Source organism: Apteryx mantelli, chromosome 21 (genome assembly GCF_036417845.1).
Source record: "Apteryx mantelli isolate bAptMan1 chromosome 21, bAptMan1.hap1, whole genome shotgun sequence".
Taxonomy (NCBI): Eukaryota; Metazoa; Chordata; class Aves; order Apterygiformes; family Apterygidae; genus Apteryx; species Apteryx mantelli.
In genome coordinates this window covers 7,684,891-7,705,768 of record NC_089998.1, presented here as the reverse complement: position 1 = coordinate 7,705,768, position 20,878 = coordinate 7,684,891, and the positions used below count along the sequence as shown (strand labels likewise).

The 20,878-nt window shown below is 50.0% G+C and overlaps 1 protein-coding gene across 1 annotated transcript in view; it reads left to right on the top strand.

The window, feature by feature from the left end:
- The window catches only part of COL27A1 (collagen type XXVII alpha 1 chain), a 154,331-nt gene that overhangs the window by 105,788 nt on the left and 27,665 nt on the right, over positions 1-20,878 (top strand). The window contains exons 32-36 of the mRNA XM_067309369.1: positions 669-722; positions 3,135-3,188; positions 5,135-5,188; positions 6,247-6,300; positions 9,374-9,481. Of these exons, the coding sequence (XP_067165470.1) occupies positions 669-722; positions 3,135-3,188; positions 5,135-5,188; positions 6,247-6,300; positions 9,374-9,481 (324 nt within the window). The remainder of the gene's footprint in view (positions 1-668; positions 723-3,134; positions 3,189-5,134; positions 5,189-6,246; positions 6,301-9,373; positions 9,482-20,878) is intronic.

The window sequence follows — 20,878 nt, the reverse complement described above, 5'->3', positions numbered from 1 at the left end:
CATTCCCACTCCCAGCTTCTCTGTCCCTGCCAACTCCAGCATGGTCAGAGATGTGAAAGATTTGCCTAGAGTCCTAAGAGACATGAGGAGAGAAAAGATCAGACCCCGGAAAGCAAAAAGAGGCCATGGATCAAACAGGGAGAGTGTAGGATGCAGCCTGGGCTGGATTTCTGAAGGGAAGGAAGGAAAGAAGGGCAAGGTTGGGTCTGGGAAAGTGTTAGATGTAACAGGAGGAGTAGGACTTGGCTGGCAGGGAGAGCTGAAGGAGTCAGAACTGAGCCTGTAGGTTTGGGGAAAGCTCTGGGAGATGAAGACACAGACCTGAGAGAGGACCAACAAGACCATATGAGCAGAAAGAAGTGGTCATCTGCTTTCTGTGTCTGTGGGGACTGACCTGGACTGTGAAGGGAGAGGATAAATCAGACATTTTTAAGTTACCAGCTGCAGTTGTTTCAGGATGGAGCTAGTAAGATCAAGGGCCTTCTGAGCTGTTGTTTGCCTGTTAAGGTGCCTCCTGGTCTCTGCATCTCACTGACTGTCTCCTGCACACTGCATAGATCCGCTGTGACAGGGAGGAAGCAGTGTTCCATCTTACAGGCCGCAAAAGTGATAGCCTTTCAGAAACAAAAACAGTTGTATGAAAAGAGTCTTGTATTTCTGTTTTTCAGGGACCGCAAGGACCACAGGGGCCACCTGGGCCTTTGGGAGAAATCGGGCATAAGGTAGGTCTGATCTTTGTTCCCATTTCTTCTCCCCTCGCACTGAGAGTGGCAGGATAGGAGGGACGAGTAAGTGTGCAGGGGCACATCCTTCCACACCGCAGGGGCACGAACGGGAAAGATTTCCCATGGGTCAGCTTCCAAAGCAAACAGTGGAAATCAGAAATTTGAGCCTCATTTTCATCAAAGGCAGACCATAGAAACCCAACTGGCAGATGGGCAGACCCGTCTCCTTAACAAGAGAAACGTTTCAAAGCTGACTACACTCTAACAAGCATGTCACAGGCCCCCGATGTGCCAGGCACCACATTTCCATACCACTGTGCAGAGCTGGGGCACAAACGCAGCAACAATTCAGACTGCAAACTGGTCTTTTCTCTCCCGCTCCTAACTGCTCCCGTTGTGATCAGATACGGTTTTGTAAGCCAGCTCGGATTGCTGTGGCAGTCCATCACAGGTTGCTGCGGCCAGTGGAGGAGGCTCAGAGAAACACCTTTGCTGCTGGCTCATGCTTTTTGAATTGACGTTGCCATGAAGCAATGGCACAAACACACCATAACCCACGGCAGGAGCAGTCGTCAAATGATGCCTCAATGGACTGCAGGGAGATGCCTCCATGGGTTCCCCCTAACTCTTCTGCAGTCTCAGGTTGATTTGACCCTCTTACAGTTCTGATCAAATCTACCAGTTCTCCTCATGCAGCTCCTTTCCCTAGGTCCCCATCTGTTTATATAGTTGTGATGTTTCACTTGGTTGTGAAAACAGCAACGAAGGTGCCTTTTAATACAGTCCACTGCAAAGTGTATGAGTCACGAAAGTTTCCATTCTCATGTCTGCTAGACTGGATGGAGCAAGCTCTCAGCGTGGTAAACCACACTGGGGAGCTGGAAAGCTGCTACCAAGGCACTTTGGATGTTGCCAACCAAGAAAGTACAGAGCTTTATTCAAATCTGTCTCTCCTCCAGGAGCCTTTCTCTGCACTGGCACCACTGGAGAAACCAAAGCAAGATCTTTTGCTTTCACTGGAGCATGAATTTTCTCATTGCCTGACTTGACCGCTTGTTGGTAAACCCAGCACGCACCCTGCTCCCTCCTCAGCCTGAATCCATTTCAGCAAGCTAGGAACTGGCTTTATTCCATGGGCAGCCGGGTGCTCCCATGACTGCGTGCTCTTGCTTCCTTTCTTCTTAATTGCAGAGAGTTGCAAACAAGCCACTCAAATCCTGTCAAGACAAGCTTTGCTGTCCCCTCTTTGGTCTTGTTTTACAGATTCTCATTCCCCATCCTTTCCTGGAGGTGGTAGAAAATGTGCAAAGATTAAAGTTCTCAGTTTATTGTGGTACCAAAGGTGTTTAATAAAAGTGACCCTGCTGCTGCAAGCCTAGCAGCAGCAGGGCACATACTAAAAATGGTCTGCAAGGTCGTTCTCTCATCCTCCCTCTTCCTACCTTATTGCCCGTAATTTTCCAGGTTGGGCACCCATTTGTGGCTGTCTGGGGGACACGAAGTCTCCTAGATGTTTCAGGGTGTATGCTCAGATAGACAGGACCGCCTTATCTTGTCAACTAGCTGCTTTCATTCAGCAAGTACAGCCTGGTGACAGGCCTGGGTGGGGGGTTTCTGATCCCAACCCAGTTCTTGGTGCTAGGATGTTTGCTGGTCGGTACAGCCAGAGAAAGTGGATGCTGGATGTTGATTGAGGTTAATCTGTCTCCCTTTAGCTGTACTGGAGCTAGCAGCACCGTTGCCCCCTGCCTCTCCCTGATGCCTGGGGCAAAGGTTCAGCACAAAGCTGTGTCGTCTATGGCAGCTATTCCTGCAGAGGATGGGCAATTCACGGCATGTGCAGACCCTGCAGCCGTGTTAATTCTTAATCCTAACAGAGATAAGATGGGTGGCACAGAGGCTGCGCTTTGCCCCACTGTAATGGGTAATGGTTGGTCTTAGGAAACAGTCAGAGGAGAGCAGGAGCACAGCTGAACAGTTTTGTCACCCACTGTAGTAGCCAGCCCGCTGAACCCTTATGAATGGCTTTCAAATCTAATCCTGTACCTCTTCCCGTCTTCCCTAACTAGTGCCGGCGCTGCTCCCCAGCGTGGTTACTAACCTCAGAAAGCAGAGGGACTGGGAGGAATTAGAGAGAGGTGGCTTGGCAGAGGAGGCCAGGAGGTTGCAGCAGGCTTGGGGAAAGGGGAGGCAGGAGAGATGAGCGCAGCCATCGCAGGAACAGGACACCAGGGGTCTGTGACCTCTTTGCTGCTGCGTACCCTGAGCCAGCTCCAGGGAGGTAATTACATTGCAGCCAGGGCTCTGCTCTCCCAGGAGTGCTCTGCTAAAGGAATTATGTCTTTGATCTTGCTTTCTACTTGGTTACAATGGGGTTTTTCACCATCTTCTTTTTTTTTTTTTTTCCAGGGACCGCCTGGCTCAATGGGACAACCTGGCCTTGCAGGTGAACCTGGCATGAAGGTAAGAAAAAACCCTTAGTGCAATTTCTCTGTCAGAGCAGGGAGAAATAATAGCCACTTCTGTTCCTGCCAGGAGAGGGTAACCTTGCAGGTTCAGCCTCCAGCAGCCAAAGCAGACAGGGTAATCAACAAAGATCAAGTTAAAAAATAAAAATAAAGGTTAACTTTAAGCCCTTGGTTACAAATTCCTGAGCCCCATCTCCGTGCCAGAGGGGGATGCTGTCAGTGTAGGGAGAAGCACCGTTCCAGGGATCTCCTGCCTCCGGAGCTGGCGAAGGGCTTTGAAAATGAAGCTCGATTCTTTCCCAGGTGTGAAATCTGAGCAGTGAAGGGAGTCCTTGAGACCCAGAGATCTGGCAGCTTCTAGTTTGAAACAAGAAGGGTCTCGGGAAGGTCCCAAGTGTAAAAATATCCTCAGACAAGATCCTGCCACAGTTTCCAAGCCTCGGCTACCTGGGGACTGAACTCCACTGATGGTTGTTGGGGGGAAGGTGCCTTGCTCCAGAGCCATGAATGCACCTTCTTGTCCACATGGAAAGGCCTGTAAAAAAAAACATCTCTTTGTTTGAATAAGATTCCTGTGCTGAGCAGCTCAGAGAGATTTTTATTTTATTCTGTCCCCTTCTCCGCTTCGTTTGAAGGATCGTTCCTGTGTGGAGAGCCTTTGAACAGACTGTATTTGGGGATTAAGCGCAATTTCCTCTTTGCTGTTCTTCACTCCCCACCCCCACCCCCGTCCTTTGCCATGTTTTCCCTGGCAAATCTTCTGACACTTCACTGGAGCTACTGTGTCTTTGGCGTCCTGATACTGCACTAGTGTTTCAGCTCCCGTGCTCCTGGCTGCCCCTCGGCGCCTTTGCTGCCTTCCCCGGGCATAGCACAGCGTCGCTTCGCACCGGGCGTCCGTGGGCCCCCAGCAAGAGCTCTCCTCCAGCTCCCGTGGGAGCAGGAGCGATGGGTGCAGCGTCTGCTGCTGAGCCTCGCGGAGCAGGACCGCTGCCTGCAGCCGAGCGCAGCTCTGACAGCGCCTGGGAGGCGTCGCGGAGCCTCCAGAGTCCGGTGTGAAATGCAGAGGGAACAAAGAAAGGAGAGAGCAATTTCTGGCAGTGCAGAAGTCTCAAACACCCCTTTACCTGCTGTCAGTACAACGTGCTGGGCAGTCAGAGACTGAGTGTCTCTTGCTGGCTCCTTTCCCTAAGCTGGGAGGTGCTGGGACATGCTGGGTTGCTCTGGGCAGTTGCTTGCAGGCATATTTGCTGCAGAGCGAGCTGTATGGGTAGGTCAGGCTTTCTTCCCCATCTGACTGTCACTGCATTTCTTGTGCTCCGCTCCTTGCGAAGCAGCTAGTTTGGACAGGCACACGCGGAGGATAACTGCCCCCGGCCGTTGTACCCCTGGCAGTAAATCACAACCTCGCAGCCTTTCGCCAAGGGACATTTGTGTGCCACCTCCAGACACCTTCAGCTCACTTGTTTCTGTGCCGTCCAAGTTTCAGGTGCCGTCCAAGATCCAGGTTCTTCTCTGCCTGCTTCGGTCATGCTGGGCCTCAAAGAGCTGTTTGCTGTTGTCTTCCTCCCTCTGGTTGCGTATGTGTTGCAGTGCCGCACTGCACACTGGCATTGCTGCCTTTCCTGCTAAAGGGCAATGCTGAGGGAACGTCCTTTGGCTCTGCAGCTGCAGGCATCAGCCACCACTCCTTGATCCTCTGCCCTGTTGGGTATCATCGCAATAGAGCCTCTGAGGTGCACACCGGCCGCAGAGACTGCTCTGTTAGCAGAGGGGCTGCTGATGCCCACTTGTCCCTTGGGTCCCCCTTGCAGACTGAAGTGTAGGTGTTTGAGAAAAGGAAAGGGAAAGTCAAAATGAGGGGGTGAAATGGGAAGTGCTCCGTACTCACTTGCCATCAGCAAACAGTTTGTCTCCATGTCTGTGGTTCGTTCTTTTTAGGGTGATCCTGGACAGTTGGGAGTCCCTGGAGAGCAAGGCCTCATCGGTCAAAGAGTGAGTACAGTCCCCTTCCAGTTGGACTCTCTGCTATATCACTTCCCTCTGTTCCCCGTTCACTCACAGCCTGGGCAAAGACGCCCTGTTCTGGGAATCCTGTAACCCTTCTGTCCCTTGTTTCTTCTCTGTCGTGATGGAAATACCTTCCTCACAGAGTCTGTAAGTTTGAGCTCACCAATGTTTATGAGCCTCTGATGCTACAGAGCTGGTGACTGTCACAGCCCCGGTCAGTCATCTGGGTGTGCAGCTGGAAAGTAAAGGTCACAGGGACCTCTGAAAATAGTTCAAGGAAAGATCTCAATATCCTGGCCATTTTCTCTCAATAAAAACAGTTGTGCGGGAGCTACCAGTGAGAAAGGAAGGCTCCTCACTGCCCAGCCTGCCTGCACCCGCTGCTTGGCAAAGTGCTTTGACAACTTGGAGTATGAAAGCGGCTGTGTGGGAACAGGCCCGTTCTGTTTGCACGCTGTGCGCGACCTGGGACTGTGCAGCCTTCTAGGGGCAGGAAGACGCTCAGGCAGAAGGCTGGCATTAACCAGGGAAACACTGGCTACGCTGTGCATGCGTGGGAGGGAGCCAGGCAGGGGATGAATGCATGGATTGAAGCCGGCAATGGCTCTTGTCCCTTCTCGGGACTAAAGTCAGTTGTTGGAGCAGGATGGGGAAGCCCCGGGTTAAATGAATGCAGACTGAATCCCCTTTCAACCCAGGGAAAGAGGTCTTTCCGCAGGCCAGTGGTGGGGTCTGTGGAGGAGAAAGTATGGCTCAAAATAAAGCAAGAGGCTGCGTTCTTTTCTTGCTCCAGGAAGAGCTTTTCAGTGGTAGGGCACAGACAGGACGTGTGTCCTCAGGCACGCTGACCCGCGCAGAGCCTGTCTGCCCCGAACGGCAGCACTGGCTCCACTGCACCGAGGGCATCGGCACAGAGGTGTCGCCCCAGGCTCCATCGCTGCAGCACAACTCTGCCGCTGTGCAACACGTCAGCTGCCAAAAGCATGGAAACAAAAGGAGGTTTGGACACGGCCTTACTTCTTTTTGTCCTTTCTGTCTTGCAGGGAGAATCGGGGCTGGAAGGGGACAGCGGACCATCTGGGCCGGATGGTGTTAAGGTAAACCTTACTGCTGTGCCTGATTTTGGCGGTCGCACACCCTCTGTGCGCTCAGGCCCACGGTGTTCCCGTCAGCAGGAGACCGGGAGCGTTTGAAGCCAAGGGGGTTATTGGAATTACTGCATCTGTGCAAAAGGCCTCTGCCCTGCTCCCCTTGCTGGGCAGGATGCAGCCCCAGCATCACCTTTAGGGGCACGGGGGGGTTGGGGGGGTCCAGGCTGGGCCAGCACTTTACCTCCTCCTGAGTATTTCTGTTTCATCTTGCTGAGCCTCCTGTTCCCCACTTTTATTAAGGGTTTTGACCCGATGCCTTTCACTGCCCTGAGCTGAGAAGCCTTTGAGCCCATCTCTGCCCTCCCACCATCAGTTCCCTCTGGCCAGACTGTCTGTCCGTTCTGTAAACAGCCCATAGTGGGAAGGAACTAATGGAGACACGTGTCCCGGGCTGAACTCGGGCAGGATCCCACGTCCGCTTTCCGTCTGCCTGCAGCCTCGCCTCGGCCTTTCGCAGCTCGGTGCTGCATTCGCAGTTAGAGCCCAGCCAGGCTGGGTTATTTTAATTGGGCTTTTTCTCCTCTCTGTGTCTCGGTGGTTAGAGCCACCCCCGTGCTGGCTCCCAGCAGCTCTTACATCCCTCGCTGTGCATCCTAGAAAGATTTAATCTGTAACCTAGTCCTTAGGAATGGCCACGCTTACTTCCCTGGTCACGCAACCCAAGCCTCTTCAGACTTCTCCCATCCCCTGGAGTTGCCGTCTTTAGCCAGAGGTTATCTTGGTCATTTCAAAGGGCACTGTCTGAAATCCCCATCGTGGGGTCTTCGGTACCCTTTAATCCCAACCTTGGCCCCTCTCTGCCAGCTGACGGTAACGTTCGCTAATGCCAGGAACATGCTGACGCAGACGGCCTTGCTCCCTCCTGATGCGAGTCAGCCACACAGAGGTGGGACCCGCCACCTCGGCCATTCTCGCTCATGGACCAAAGGTCTCTGCTGCGGTCCTACGTGGCCAGCATGGCCTTGGGTTTACGTGCCAGTAGACCTCAGTGCTGAGGAACTGGTGGATGTGGATGTTATTTTCAAGCTCTATAAAAGACTCTTCCTGCCCTAAAGAATCATTCATTAGGTTTTTACTTGGAGAACTGAGAATCACCCAGGGGCTAAGTTCAATGCGCGCTATGTTCAGTCCCTTTATTACCTACTTAGGCCTGTTAAAACCGCTGCTTCTCACACCGGAGCTGCGCGCTCGGCAAGCAGTAGTCATGGCAGGGCTGCAGGGGTGATGAATTTTTTCCACTGCTTGTTCCTCCTGTGATCTCTCCTGCTTATTGTGCATTTTAGCTGATCCATTTTTCCATAGATGAAATCTTTCTTCTCTCTGCTCTGTTTCTGTTACTGTTATTCCTTTCAGAGTTGAATTAGGTTTTGCTTGTTCTTGGAGCAGTAATTCCTAGGACCGTTTCTGTCCCTTTAGGGGTCACATCTCACCGAGTCTGCCTGGCGTGGAGAGAGGCCTGGCACAGCTTGCAGCTCCGCTTCGCTGTTGATAGCTGCAACCTTGGGAAATTTGGGATCCAGCAGGGTCTGTGGCAAGCAAGGCTTTCTGATGCAAAGTTGTCCCTTGTCTGGTATCCCCTCGCTTCTCAGATTTATGCGATAATCTATTTTGAAATAAGAACTAAGCATTTGTTTTCCTGCAAGTTCACATATAGTCAAGTTTAAGCTGGGTAAAGCTTTGCTTTTTACTAAGGACTCCTCATGTTTCACTGCTCTACCCACATTTTTGGCATATGATCAGATCTCCAAAAAGGTCAAGTTCTTCAAAGTCTAGTTTCCAACAATTTGTCTGGTTTATTTGAGTTTACAGATTAAATTTCCAACTAATCAGAAATTCCTGGTCCTGGCAGGGGAAATCAAGAATTGTCCATCATTCTTCCCCACACTGCTGACCATAACATTGTTCACGAGTAAAGAAACCAGATCCCCTTCTTGGCAACGTCCCAAATGCTTACTCAGGTCTTGCATTGCCCTGTGTCCGTAGGAGCCGAAAGGCTGCTACTTTGCCTTTGGAATAGGACTCTGATTTCTGTCCTTGTGCAGCCGGCCTTTCTGCACAGGCCAACAATTTTGCTCCACGGAAAGAAAAAGCAGCCGGTCCCACAACAATACAGTTTACTGCTTTGTTCTAGTTAAACTGTTTGCCACGCGTCTCTACTTCTGCTTATCTCTGAATGTCAGACCAAAAGATTCCTCCTTAAAGACAGTGAAGACTTTTGTATTCTCTTGCCATCACTTACCCCTCCGGCCCCAAGGAGTCTTGAACCAAACCAGGTTTTTTGAACCTAAATGCACGTCTGGACAGTAAAGCCCCGGCTTGCCGTGCAAACATTTGTTTAACCAGAAGAGACGTGACTGTGCTCCAACTAACACAGCTGCAAATCAAGAATCACTCTGTCAAGACTGGTTGGTTACACAAGTGCCGGTGCTGCTGTGAGTACAGACTTGGCTCTTTTGGTTGTCTGCATAAAATTTTGTGCCATCGATTGTAAGAACAGTGATTGGACATGATACCTACTGCCCCGACCGCAAATCCTTCGCAGGGGCAAGATGACATTGTTTTGCAGAGTGTTTATTTGAGCGCTGGGCCACTTCCCGCTTAACAGCAAGTGCCAAACGGCCGATCCTAACAAACGTGTCCTATTAAAAATCTTTCGGCATCCTGAGCTCAGGGCTTCTGGATGAGGCAAGGGAGTCTCTCAGACTTGTCTGCCTGTCTCATTCACGTGGGAGGCTCGGGCCTTATTGCAGGAGGAGCAAAGGGTTCAAATTACCCTGTGTAATGGGGGAGTTCCTCCTCCTCCAGCCAAGAGACTTTTAAAAAAACTGATTTTGCTCATTTTGCTAAATGTCAAGTGTATTATGACTCAGCCTCATTCATCCTTTTGTTTGCAGGCTCTCTTCCTCTCAGACTCCTGAAATATTAATTATGTGGTGGTTTTTTTTCCTTGCAAGAGCCATGTACAGTGACCCGTGTGTTGTGTGGGTATGAAAAGCTCACTCCCTCCTCTCTTCCGCAGGGAGACAAAGGAGAGCAAGGCCTGGAAGGAGAGAAAGGAGAAAAAGGCGATGAAGGACTGAAGGGAAAAGAGGGGCCTCTTGGATATCCGGGAATCACAGGTGTCCGAGTGAGTCTGAGAAACCAGCCTGCTGGTCTCCGTCGGCCGGTCCGTGGGTTTCCTGTAGTGACTAGCGCTCTCCTCCCCGGGCTGCGCAGGCAGCCATCTGGGTCTGCACAATCCAAGCTCTGGAAGGTGTGATGAGTATTGGCCCTGGAAAGCTCCTGCGCCCTCTCTGTGGGTTTCCAAACCCCAAAAGAATCAGTGAAGAGCCCTGGGTGCTCTTGTCCAGATCCCTGCGTGCGAGATGGCTTTAACCCTTCTCGTGGCTGAAGAGGGGGCCCAGGTGTCGCACGTGCCCTGCCGGGTAGAGCTAGCTGCAGGAGGCTTTCTGGGCTCCGTCTGGGACGGCAGGGCCCAGCCAGCACCCGCTGAGCTCCGGGGTGCCAGTGCGAGCTAGCTCGCCTGAAAAGACAAGATCCTTTTGCAACAAGAGGACAAAAGAAAGCTTGCAGTGCTGTGTCTGGAAGGCTGGATTTCATTTAAACCTAGAAGGAAATACACATAGGCTTTTTTTCTTTTCTTTTCTTCTCTTTTTTCCCCAAGGACAGCATTACTGTAGATGTTAATACTACTGTAACAGGACAAGCCATGTTGCAGCAAAACACCTGGTAGTTCTAGAGGAAGATGCAGGGAGTAAACCAGAATCTGCTGCTAGGACAGGAAGTCGTCTGAGATGCGGCTTGTCCCAAGTGTGTCATAAAGTATGTTATTTTTTGCAAAAATTTACATCCAGGAGAAGGACTGGTCTTTTAATCAGGGTGCAGATTTGAGGTGTGGGTTGCTGCTGTGGTCTGCCCCAGGCTTTGTGTAGGCTTGGGGAGAGGTTGCGTAGCCTTTCTTGTCTCTCTGCTGCGTCTGTTGGATGCGCCACCTCGCAGGGTACTGAACAGGGGTGTCCTGAGGGCTGCGAGGAGCCGAGTTCCCTCAGGCCGTCGCAGGTACGCTCGGCCTGGAGTTTGGAACTGGGCAGGTTTTGCACTCCCTCACTTCCATTTTATCCTTATTTGCTCTCTTCTGTTTTTCCTTTCTAAGGTATCCGCCTTAAATTTAGATCACAAATATAAAAAACTAGCAGCAAGTGATTTCCGAATCCTCAAGGAATTTCCTAGGCAGGTCTGGTTCCATTAGAGATCCGCTCGCAATGCTGTAGAAATCAAAAACGCAATTCTGGCGCTGTGAGCGGAGCTGCGAGGCCGGCGGCGCCGCAGGGAGGCACCCGCTGCCCTGCGCCCGGGTGGGCCGCTCTGCGGGCGAAGTCAGGCCCCCCCGCTTGAAGCGCGGCGTTTGCCAGCCCGCAGACACCTTTGACTTGCTAGAATTATTGCTCCGGGTCGGCGTTCTCGGCAGCGGGGTCTCGGGAGGCTCCTTCCGCGAGGAGATGACCCTGCGAGCCGCGCGCAGCTCCTCCAGGGCTTCCTCGCTGGCGGCTGGCGCAATCTTGCTGCTTCCGCAGCTGGAAAACCCGCCGGTTCTCGCCCCGCGCCTCCATGCAGCCCCAGCGTGCCGGAAGGAACAACTGGCCCGAGTTTGTCGGGCTCGTGGTGGCACCCAAAATGCCTCCTCGGGCCGGGGGGAGGCAGCAGGGCAGGCAGGTATCCCGGAGCCCAGGGGCGTGCTCCCTTCTCGCCGCCGAAGCGTGTTGTTTTTCCCTTTGGTGACATCGTGGCTGGCTAAAAGGAGGGCAGGAAGAAGGGTGTGAGGGGATGGAGGCAGCAAAGGGGTTGGATTTATGTTATTTTGGGGCTGAGGTTGGATTTTGAGCGCTGACTCGACTAGAAAGTGGAAACGTTGGCTTAATACCGTTGTGCCACTCTGCAACACCATAAATGTGCAGAACAAGGCCCCAAATAAAGCCATACTTGGCCACAACCCCCTGTACCCGCAGGGAGCTCCGCACAGGATTGGGACCATACCATGGGCGCTGGGTGGTATCTAATATCCCAGCTCCCTTTGCAGCTTGGCATGGCTAAATGCCAGGCCTCAGCACAGAGCCTTCCATGCGCTGTACTTCTGGCTGGTTCCTGTGTTTATATTGTGCACGTTTAAGAACCAATAAAAATACTAAAATTATGAAAAAGCCATATTAAGTTGTAGCGTATAAAATATAGATTCTCGCAGATTCCATCCCTGCTGTTTGCCAGCATGTCCCTGGGAACATGATGCCATTTTCTGTTTTATAAAAAAAAAAAAAAAAAAAAGTCCATTGAGCCAAGATTCCTGCTCATAATCACTCCCTTTTGTGTTTTTTTTACTGCAGAGTGCTATATTTCCATCTACTATTTTAATATGCTTCCTTGTGTCCAAACTCCAGCAGACTCTGAGCCCCGCATACGATCCAGATAGCATTGCCGCCTTTGCCAAATGCCTGGCCGTTACCTAATTTATAGGCTGGCGTTCCTGTACTCGCTGAGGTAATTTAAAGATGGAAGTCCTCTGACAGAAGTACAAATAATTTTTCCCTGTCGATATTTTGAGGTTTCTTAATCCGAGCTTCCCATGGAGAAAATGCACAAATACTAGTGGGATCTTTCTGAGGTTTCTGCCAAAATAAAGTTTGCAGACCAGAGGTGCAAACCACTAGAGGTAACTACAATCCCCTCCTTTTTGAATAAGTATTGGAAGCTGGAATAGAAAATCAACCCATCCTCTATAAGCCGGATGCCCCAAAGCCACCTCAGGCACAGCCAGCCACAGAAGTGTATGATGGAGAGAGGTTTTTAAGGCTGTTGGACAAAGATAACGTCCCATCAGGGAAAAATTGTGCAGATGTTCCCCCAGTGGCAGATGGCAAGGCTGCATGGTGACGAGTTCCTGTGCCGGCTTCCTGGAGAACTGCCCGTGGCGTGGCACTGCCGGCGCAAGGCCCGGGGGCGCGCGTCTCGTTTGTGGGGTGTGCCGCAGACGCGGGGTATTTACACGTTGTGCACGTTGCGTATGGTTTTAATACAGCTGATGTGATATGCATGATAGTGATACCAGTTTAGATGGCTTTAAAGAAATCTCCATCTTCAGCTATTGCATCTTCATCAGGTCTCTTCTGGCGTGGTACCCAGGAGCCCTCACATCTGCGTTTCACTGCACTCCGTGCTTGGATCCATCATATTTGCCCAGGCTAGGGACGGTAGTTTCTGCTCCAGTATTGTTGAGGTATCCTAGTCCCATACGGACATGGCAGGGGAGGTGTTACAGCTTCTGTGCCATTAGTGAAAGAGAACGCACACACACGCGTGCGTGGATTTGTTCTAGTTACCTGTATCAAACCGACGTAAAAACTGACTTAAGTGGCAGAAAGCCCAGTGTCTAGCTCACCTTCTTTCTGGAAGAGGTTCATGTAAGCTCGAGGAAGCAGTTGCCCATCTGTAGTCATGGACATAGTGACAAGCTTCTCCAGGGCTTTGGTTTGGCCCTGCACTGCCCTTTGCACTGGCAGTGGAGGGGCGCACACAGAGATTGCCCTCCATGGCCACCAGAAATACTCTTTTCAGCCCAAATCCCTGCAGCTGCACCATTTTTTGAACACCAGGGACATGTTTAGTCTTAATCTTTATTTTGCCTGAGTTTAGAGGAATGTGACACTTCAGTATCAAGTGTCCTGTGACAGATGTGGGAAATAGGATGGTTGATTGCTCTGAAATGATCTGGCTTTATTTCTGGTACATTCGCGGTCCTTTCTGCATGTATGCCCTGGGGGAAAGGCCGGGCGTTGGCAGCTCCCCGGGGAGCCGCAGAGCAGGTAGAAGCAGGGGAACTTGGCAGGGCACATCCGAACTTGTGCACCACTTGGCAACGGACCAGCGCAACGGATGGAAAGAGGCAGCAGTTTCTTCGGTCTGAACAGTCTGAGCTCCCTGGGGAGGTGGCAGGCAAAGGCACTTACTGAGGCACATTCAGAGGTGCTGAAGCTGGAAGGAAACCTAAAGGATCTGCTCTGCCCTTTCAGGTCATGCAGAGGAGAGGCTTTGACCCAGCAAGCCCTGCAGCAGGCCCAAGGCTAGCTTTAGCGAGCGAGATTTTATTTGCCAGAAAGCCATCCCGATGCTGATACAACGTTACCGACTGAGCGTGACCAAGCTTCCCTCGGTGCTCGAGAAACATTTTTCAAAGATCGTTAGCTTTATCTTGGCTCAGCCTTTTCCAGTATTAGCATATCTGAAAATCGGTTTCCACTGCGGTTTGAAATCGCAAACAAAAGCAGCAGGGAGGCCCCAGCCGCGTCTCCGGGGGTAGTTTGTACACGTTTCAAAGCCAGTGGATTTCAGCAAACAAACCTGGCAACCGAGATGGGCCGTGAGTCTCACAGCTGTGGCTGGCAGGGCTCGAGGCAGCTGGAGCCGTGAAACACAAGTATCCTCTATCTTTTGGTCGCTTTGTCCAAGTTCACACTGCTCCGTTCAGCTCTGGTTCCTGCTCAGCAGAGGGACAGGCCAGTTGTCCCTCCGGAGGGAAGAAGGAAATCAGAGCGTCTAACCCATTACAACCCAGCTGAATGCAGCATCCAGTTGAGATTTTAAAACTCGCAGCAGAGATGTGCACCTCTTGTGAGCTGCTCTCTTATGTGTTATCACCTCCCAGTGGTTTCCTTTAATGCCAGCGTTTTGCCTTCACTTGATCGTGACTCTTTTCTGCGCTTGGCCGTTGGACCTCCGGTTTGCTGCTTTTCTCTAACGTGGCCTGTTTGAGCAGTGAGGAGCTGATAATCTCTGCCCCTTGCAGAGCGCCAGGGAGTGTTTGAGCCTCTCAGTTCAGAGCCTGGCTGGAGACGCAGGTCCTGAAGGGTCTGGGATCAGCAGCGCGGGCAGAGGGAGCAAGAATCGTCCACTGGAGATTTAGGCTCTTCTTATGAATAAGACAGGACACGGATGCATCTCCGCAGTTTGTGGGAGACCGGAAGACCAAACAGCACTTCAAAGCCTGGTGGGGCGTGCATCCGTGCTGCAAGCGTCACAGGGTAGTTTGCCAAAAATACAGAGTTAATTCATCTGCTAACCCCTGACTGTATGAGGGGATAGTGCAATGGTGCCTGAAATACCCAGATGACATTGTTGGAGTGCAACGTGCACTTACAACGGATCCTGGCTGCCTTGTCCATCCTGCTCTTTGCAACAGAGGAGAAGAGTCAAAATTTGAAGTTGCTGGCATGTAACCAGCACCCCGGACACAGGCAAGTGCTCACTGAGAGTAACTCACCCTCTGAAAGTGCTCCCCTCTGCTGCTGCCCCTCTTGATCTGCACAAAATACAGCATTTTTTCCTTAGAGGCCAACAGATCAGCCGGTGGCTGTGTGAAAGGCCCAAGCCAGTTGGCAGGAGCGAGGTGGTGGGTTTCCAGCTGCTCTCCATAGCTGTGCACTGTGGTTTTCGTAATGTGCCGGTCGTCACACAAGGCAGACATCTGATAGCAAGGTTTTTACAATTCCGGGAAAGGAACTGGAGAGCCTGTAGGTAATGAAATACAACATGCTCCGAAACAAGAAAATCCCTCATTGTTCAGCAAAACTGGGAGCCGAGTCCTTTTCTTTTTTCACTTCCTTTTTAACCTGAAATCCTGCCTGCAGTGCTGTTCAAGCCACATCAGGAGACAGAAAGCCTTTAAGCAAGACCCTCCAGTGGTATAAATCGGCAGAAACCGTTACATCAGAGCAGACCTGGCTGGTGCACTCCCCGCTGCATGGTGCGCATGTGCACCAAGAGAGCTCCAAGGGCTGGTGAATTCCTTCGCTGCAGGGCCACCAGGTCCAAAGTCCTTTTGTTTGCTCTCCCTGGCTGGATTTGTCCAAAGCAGAGAGGGCAAAATAACAAAACTGGGCTGGGGTGGATATCTGAGAAGGTTTTTTGGGCGAACTTGCAGAGAGCTCAGCCCTTTGAAAAGGACAAAGCCGCTGGTGCAGGGTGCTGAGATCCTGTGGCTCCAGTGCTGAGTGCAGCTACCTCACTCCACAGTGGCAGCAACTCCATGGACAGCACTGAACCGAGTCCCAAGGACAGAATTCTTCCCATCAACTTACACCACATACTCTTGTTTGTCTCCATCATCTACAGGCTAAAATCCTGAAGTGGAAGGAAGACTTGCTGGCTGAGACTGGCCTTCTGCTCCGAGCTAGCGGAGGTGCTCCAGAAATGCCATGCTCTGGTCACAGCAGAGCTGGGGCTGGTTTCTGTGCTCTATTATGCCAGGGTAGAGAGGGAGCTAGGTCTCATCTGACATACTGCTCTATTATAACGTTGTCCAAACATCACTTACAGCAGAATTTGTCCTAGAGTGGTTTTTTTGCTCTTTGTTCTTCTCTGTTTCCTGCCGCTGAAAACATGATTCAAAGATTTATTTTTTTTTTTGCAACAAAGCGCCTCACTCTGCTGCCGCTGAATCCAGCCATTCACTCCAAACACATGAACTCAGTGACAGCTGGCAATGCCACACCATTTGCATGGCATTCGCTCCCTGAAAATACTGAGGCTGTTGAAGAGCAATCCTGGAGTCACTTCTGGTTTTAATCTGTGTTGCCCATGCAGGAATCTGTGCTGCTTTTTTTTTTTTTTTTTTTTTTTTTTTTTTTGGATAATGTGCTGAGCTGTTGTTTCCTGGAAAAGCTGGTTTTCATGCCATGGTCTATGGGCTGTCTGTGGAACCCTTATTGAAGGAAGCATCTTCAGTTCCCTCAGGTGAAGGACATGGGGTTATTCTCCGACAGCACTGGAAGGAATGGCAAATACGGGCCATGTGTTTGGGGAAGAGTTGCGTCAGAGCCGTGCGGGAGGAAGGACACAACAGAACATACTTTTCCCGCCTACAGCCTGTCCTTTTCAGTAGCTGCTACGTCAGCAGGGCCAGTTCCCATGCTGGAGTTGAGTTTCTATAGCTGAACGTGCCTGCGCTTGGCCATGGTCTGTCATTATGTAATAGCCTTGGAGCCTTTGAGTGTCGTTACTAGTGTGGACAAACATCCAGCAAAGCCATGAGCAGGTACTTTGCCTTGCAACGAAAATCAAAGGGGAATGAAGTTGCTTAGGAAGGAAGTCAAATGCGCTTAAGCTCTTTGCTTTGAATAGGGCCAGAGCAAGGGCCAGGGTGAGTGCCACTCTGCGCAGAGGCAGCCCCCGGGTCTCTCTCCTTCCCTGATGGAAGCAGCATGGTAATCCCTGTGCAATGCTGCCTTCAGCTGCAATCAGCTTCTCCTCCTATTGCTATAATAATCAGTACATCTCTGATGGTCCCAGGTTCGGTCTCTTCTCTGGAAGTCTAAACATCCTATTTTAGGGGGAGGAATGTGCTGGATTTTATTGTTTGGGGGGGTTATTATTTTTTTTCCCCCCTTCTCTGCTACTCTGGTATCTGACTCAGCCCATCAAATCCATTGAAACTTTTGGAATGGACCATGGTGGCCCCCGAGCACAAGGAATCCTGCAATGACTCGCTGCGTTCTCCCAGTCCCGGGGGAAACGTTGCTTGCAGGCGAGCGTGGTTGGCGTTGTGCAGCCAGGAGGGGCCATTTGCCCTTGCAGTGAATCAGCCAGCTCTGCCTGGTCTTTCTGCTGCTCAGGAAGGCAGGCTCATCCCAGCTGGTCTTCGTTTAGAGTTAATAGGAGTTGAAATGAGCCAGAATTTGAAATAAATCCCATTGACTTGGCACGGTTTCTTTCCTGACTCAGACGAAGGAGATGTACTTTCTGTGCAGTTACTCCAAGATTCCCCTCCTTATTGAGAGAGAGGATTTCATTCCCCTCCTCTTCCACAGCCCCAGGGCATTCGTGTCCTTCAAAAGGAAGATATTAACCCCTAGTGTTTGGAGGAAAGAAAAAAGATGCAAGTAGGACTTGTTAGTGCAAATAGAAGTTACTCCCCAAATGCTCGCCCTATTCCTTCCTTCCTGGTCCTCAGCTTCCGTAAAAGGCTCATTCTTTGGAGCATTTTGGTGTCATCTTGTGTGAAAGTTTCACAGTCCAATGAGGATGACACTTTTCCTGCACCTCCTATCCATTGAGCCACCTTTTGGTGGCACCTTTGCATCCTGTGCTGCTTTATAGATGAGGAAATAGAGGCAGAGAGAAAAAAATGGATTTTCCCGGAACAGTAAATTAGTGGCAGTTCAGGGCTATCAGTCTAAACTGAACCAGCTCAGAGCACACAATGCTGTTCTGCACATTATTTTGTTTGCTGCATTACGCTGTGACTGCTTAGAAAAAAACAAACTGTCTCCACTCAGATAGACTTCCCCATCCATGAAATCAAGAGTCACATATTTCAGAAGAGCGTGAGCTCAGAGAGCAACGCCTGCATGCAAATGAGAACTTCCACTAAAGCAAGTAGTTTTGAATATGAGATTTTTGGGTTGGATTCCACATTTTAAGCTGAGGAATTCAACTGAAAGGGAAGTCATAGTGATTTTAGCTGTAGTCTTTCCATCTGAGCTTTTTTTATAGGATTTCCCCATTATGCTTTTTCTTTGAATTCAGCCAGCCAGCTCTACCTGCGCTCACCATGCTGGTTTCCGCAAGCTGACCAGTGGCCCTTTTTTCCCAGTGATCCCAAATGAAGTCCTCTGAACCCTAAAGTACAATCGGATCTTTCTTCTCAAGAACAGTTGAGTCCTCCTTCTTTCCCCATACTCATTCAGGAGCTGCTGCTATGTCTCCTCCTCTCCCAAACTACTGCTAGGCAGAGAGATTATGAAATATGTTTCTTATAAATCCGAAACATTTATGTCTTCAAATGCCCAGCCCCAATAATCCCACTAATTTCCTGAGTGCTTGTGAACTGTCCTATATGGGGAGAGGCTTCCCTCGATCAAAGTTTATTAAGTAGAGTTTCTCATATGGAGACATTGCTGAGCAGTAGGAAATGATATGGGGCTTTTTCATTTCCCTTTAAACGAGCTGGTTGGCTGGACCTTGAACAAATATGGGCATGGTCTTACTATGTTTCATGCTTCACTACCTTTATTGCTGCTTTAGTTTTTCTGCCTTTCCTACTTCCGGTGCCTCAAACTATCACTGTTTTTTTCCTTCACCATTGGCCCTTCTTTCCCTTTACTCAATAGTTGTGTTCTGGTTCTTATATTTCTTCCTGTCTCATTTTTGGCAGAGAAGAGTCCCCCACCCCAGGCCTTCATTCACTGACATCCATAAACTTTGAAAATATGTTTCTGCTCCATGATGGTCCTGAGTAGTCCTGGACCTGCGGGAGACAGGATTTGGAAAGGTGTCTCACCAGACACTGTGCCCTTGTAGTGCTTCCCTCCGGTGCCGTGCTGCAAGTCTGCAGGAAAAACAGAAATTTGTCATCTGAAGTGCCAAGAGCCGCAGCTCTCCTTGGTGAAACCAGCCTGGTGAGACGCACCTTGGTTACCACTTCCCAAGATCCAGTGCGTGAACCAGAGCACCACTAAATGTGGGGGAAGCTGGGTCTGGATTTCAGCCTTATTGTTAGCTCCGTTTGGGGTGCATCTGTCCACAGTTCATCCAGCTTCCTTGTTTCTCTGGATGTTGTTGCTGTAACATGGATTTCAACTGTTGATGTCTTGAGACTTTAAAGCTGGGCTGCTCATCTGTTTGCTCCCAGTAACATTATTGCTGAGCTGTGCCAGAGACCAAACTTCATTGCCAAAGCCATCAACAGCCAAAAGCGCCATTTTCTTTCCTGAAAACCTAATCAATTTGGAATCATTGGAAAATAAACTGTCTGGCTTTTTCCTGGGGAAATATCTGATGCCATTTTTAAAAACACATAAAATTGGGTTTTTAGTGAAGCTGGCAACGAAATTTTAAATAAGATAAACCGAAGATTATAATTTTTGGTTTCTTTGGTTATTTTGGCATACCTGAAAGCACATGACCTTGTAAAACTGCTGCGTTCCACTGTCCCAGGTCACAAATACCATCGTCTTCTGGAGGTACTGGCATGCATGTGCAATAAAGAGAGCAGTATATAAAGAGAAATCGCCATTTAAAAATAATCCCATTCATGGAAGAAGCTTAGGAAGAAGATTTGTTTTTTCAGCAAACCGGTAACCTAAAGCATACAACAAAATATGTATGAACCCCAAGAATAAAAAGCATCAAGTGTTTAGTGCTTTGGCACACTTGCCCAACTGATTTGAATCCAGCAAAAGGAACTTGGGAATGAATTATTCTTGTGTATAGGCTTTTCTATATTTTCTGCTCCTCATTGTGGTCTGTGCTAAAGCATGTAGGAAGCCTGGAAACTCATTGTGGTCTGTGCTAAAGCATGTAGGAAGCCTGGAAACTGTACATCGCAGTGAAGTACGTACCAGAAGATGCTAGATTCCTGATGTGGTCTGGAGGTCCTAGGTGAAGTTACAATCACACTGAATTTGATTTTTCAAAATTCTCTTTTTCTGTTCTGGCCCCATTCTTCCCATCTTCACATGGACAGATGAGTCTGAAGAATGGGGGAAAAAAAATCTGACCTTTTCAAGGGCTACCAAAGTTGTTGCTGGGCTTGCTCTGGTGTCTGTGTATTGTGTGGCATGTGATTTCTGGGAACTGCACAGACCACCGTGTATGTGCCTTGTGAACAGCTGGGATTGCAATGGGTGGTGACCACATCTGAGATATCGCAAGTAGAGATACCACATATCTGGGAACCCCAGACGAATGTTGAACTGCCTCTAACTTCATCTGGACAAAATTTCTGCAGTCAGAGCACATCCAGGAAAATCAGACATATGGTAGCCTTCCCGCTCACCAGCAGGGCTGTGCTGGCCAAAGTCCTAGAAAGCATGCTGGTAGAGCACAGAAATATCCTTTGCTGATATAGCTTGCTCCATTCGAGGAGGTGGCTCAGGCTGCAAGATCCAAGCCATGTCTCTGCTGATGGTGGTGCCAGCGTGGTTTGACTCATTTATTTACACCAGCGAAGCTTTTAACCAGCAGACAAGACCTAACAACAGTGAGGGAAGGTCAGACTAAGATCTCTGTGGTTTACTGGAAGTGACAGCTGGTTTCACTGCCATCGCTGACAAGATTTAGAGATGCTGCCAGTTTTTTTTCTTCCAGCTATGAAGGAGCCGCACCCCAGCTGAAGGACTCAGCAGGGCCTTCTGGAGTAGATGAATGTCCCTGCTCAATGAGGCCAATGGGTCATAATGGGACAAGCTGACACAGAGTTTAGCAGAGCTTCAGTGGGAGATATATCCAGATGGGGAGGAACCAGGCCGTATTTATAATTCTTCTGATACAGCCGTGAGATCCCTGTAACCTCCCTTTTGTAGAAAGGAGCCCTTCTTCCCTGCACATCCATAAAAGAATACATTTGATCAACGCATCAGCGTTTGTATTTTTTACATGCATTACAATGCCTCCTCATCATGGAGAGGCAGATGCAAATAACATGGCAGTTTTTGTTTCAGGAGATGTTACAGTACAACAATTCAGGAGCACATACGAG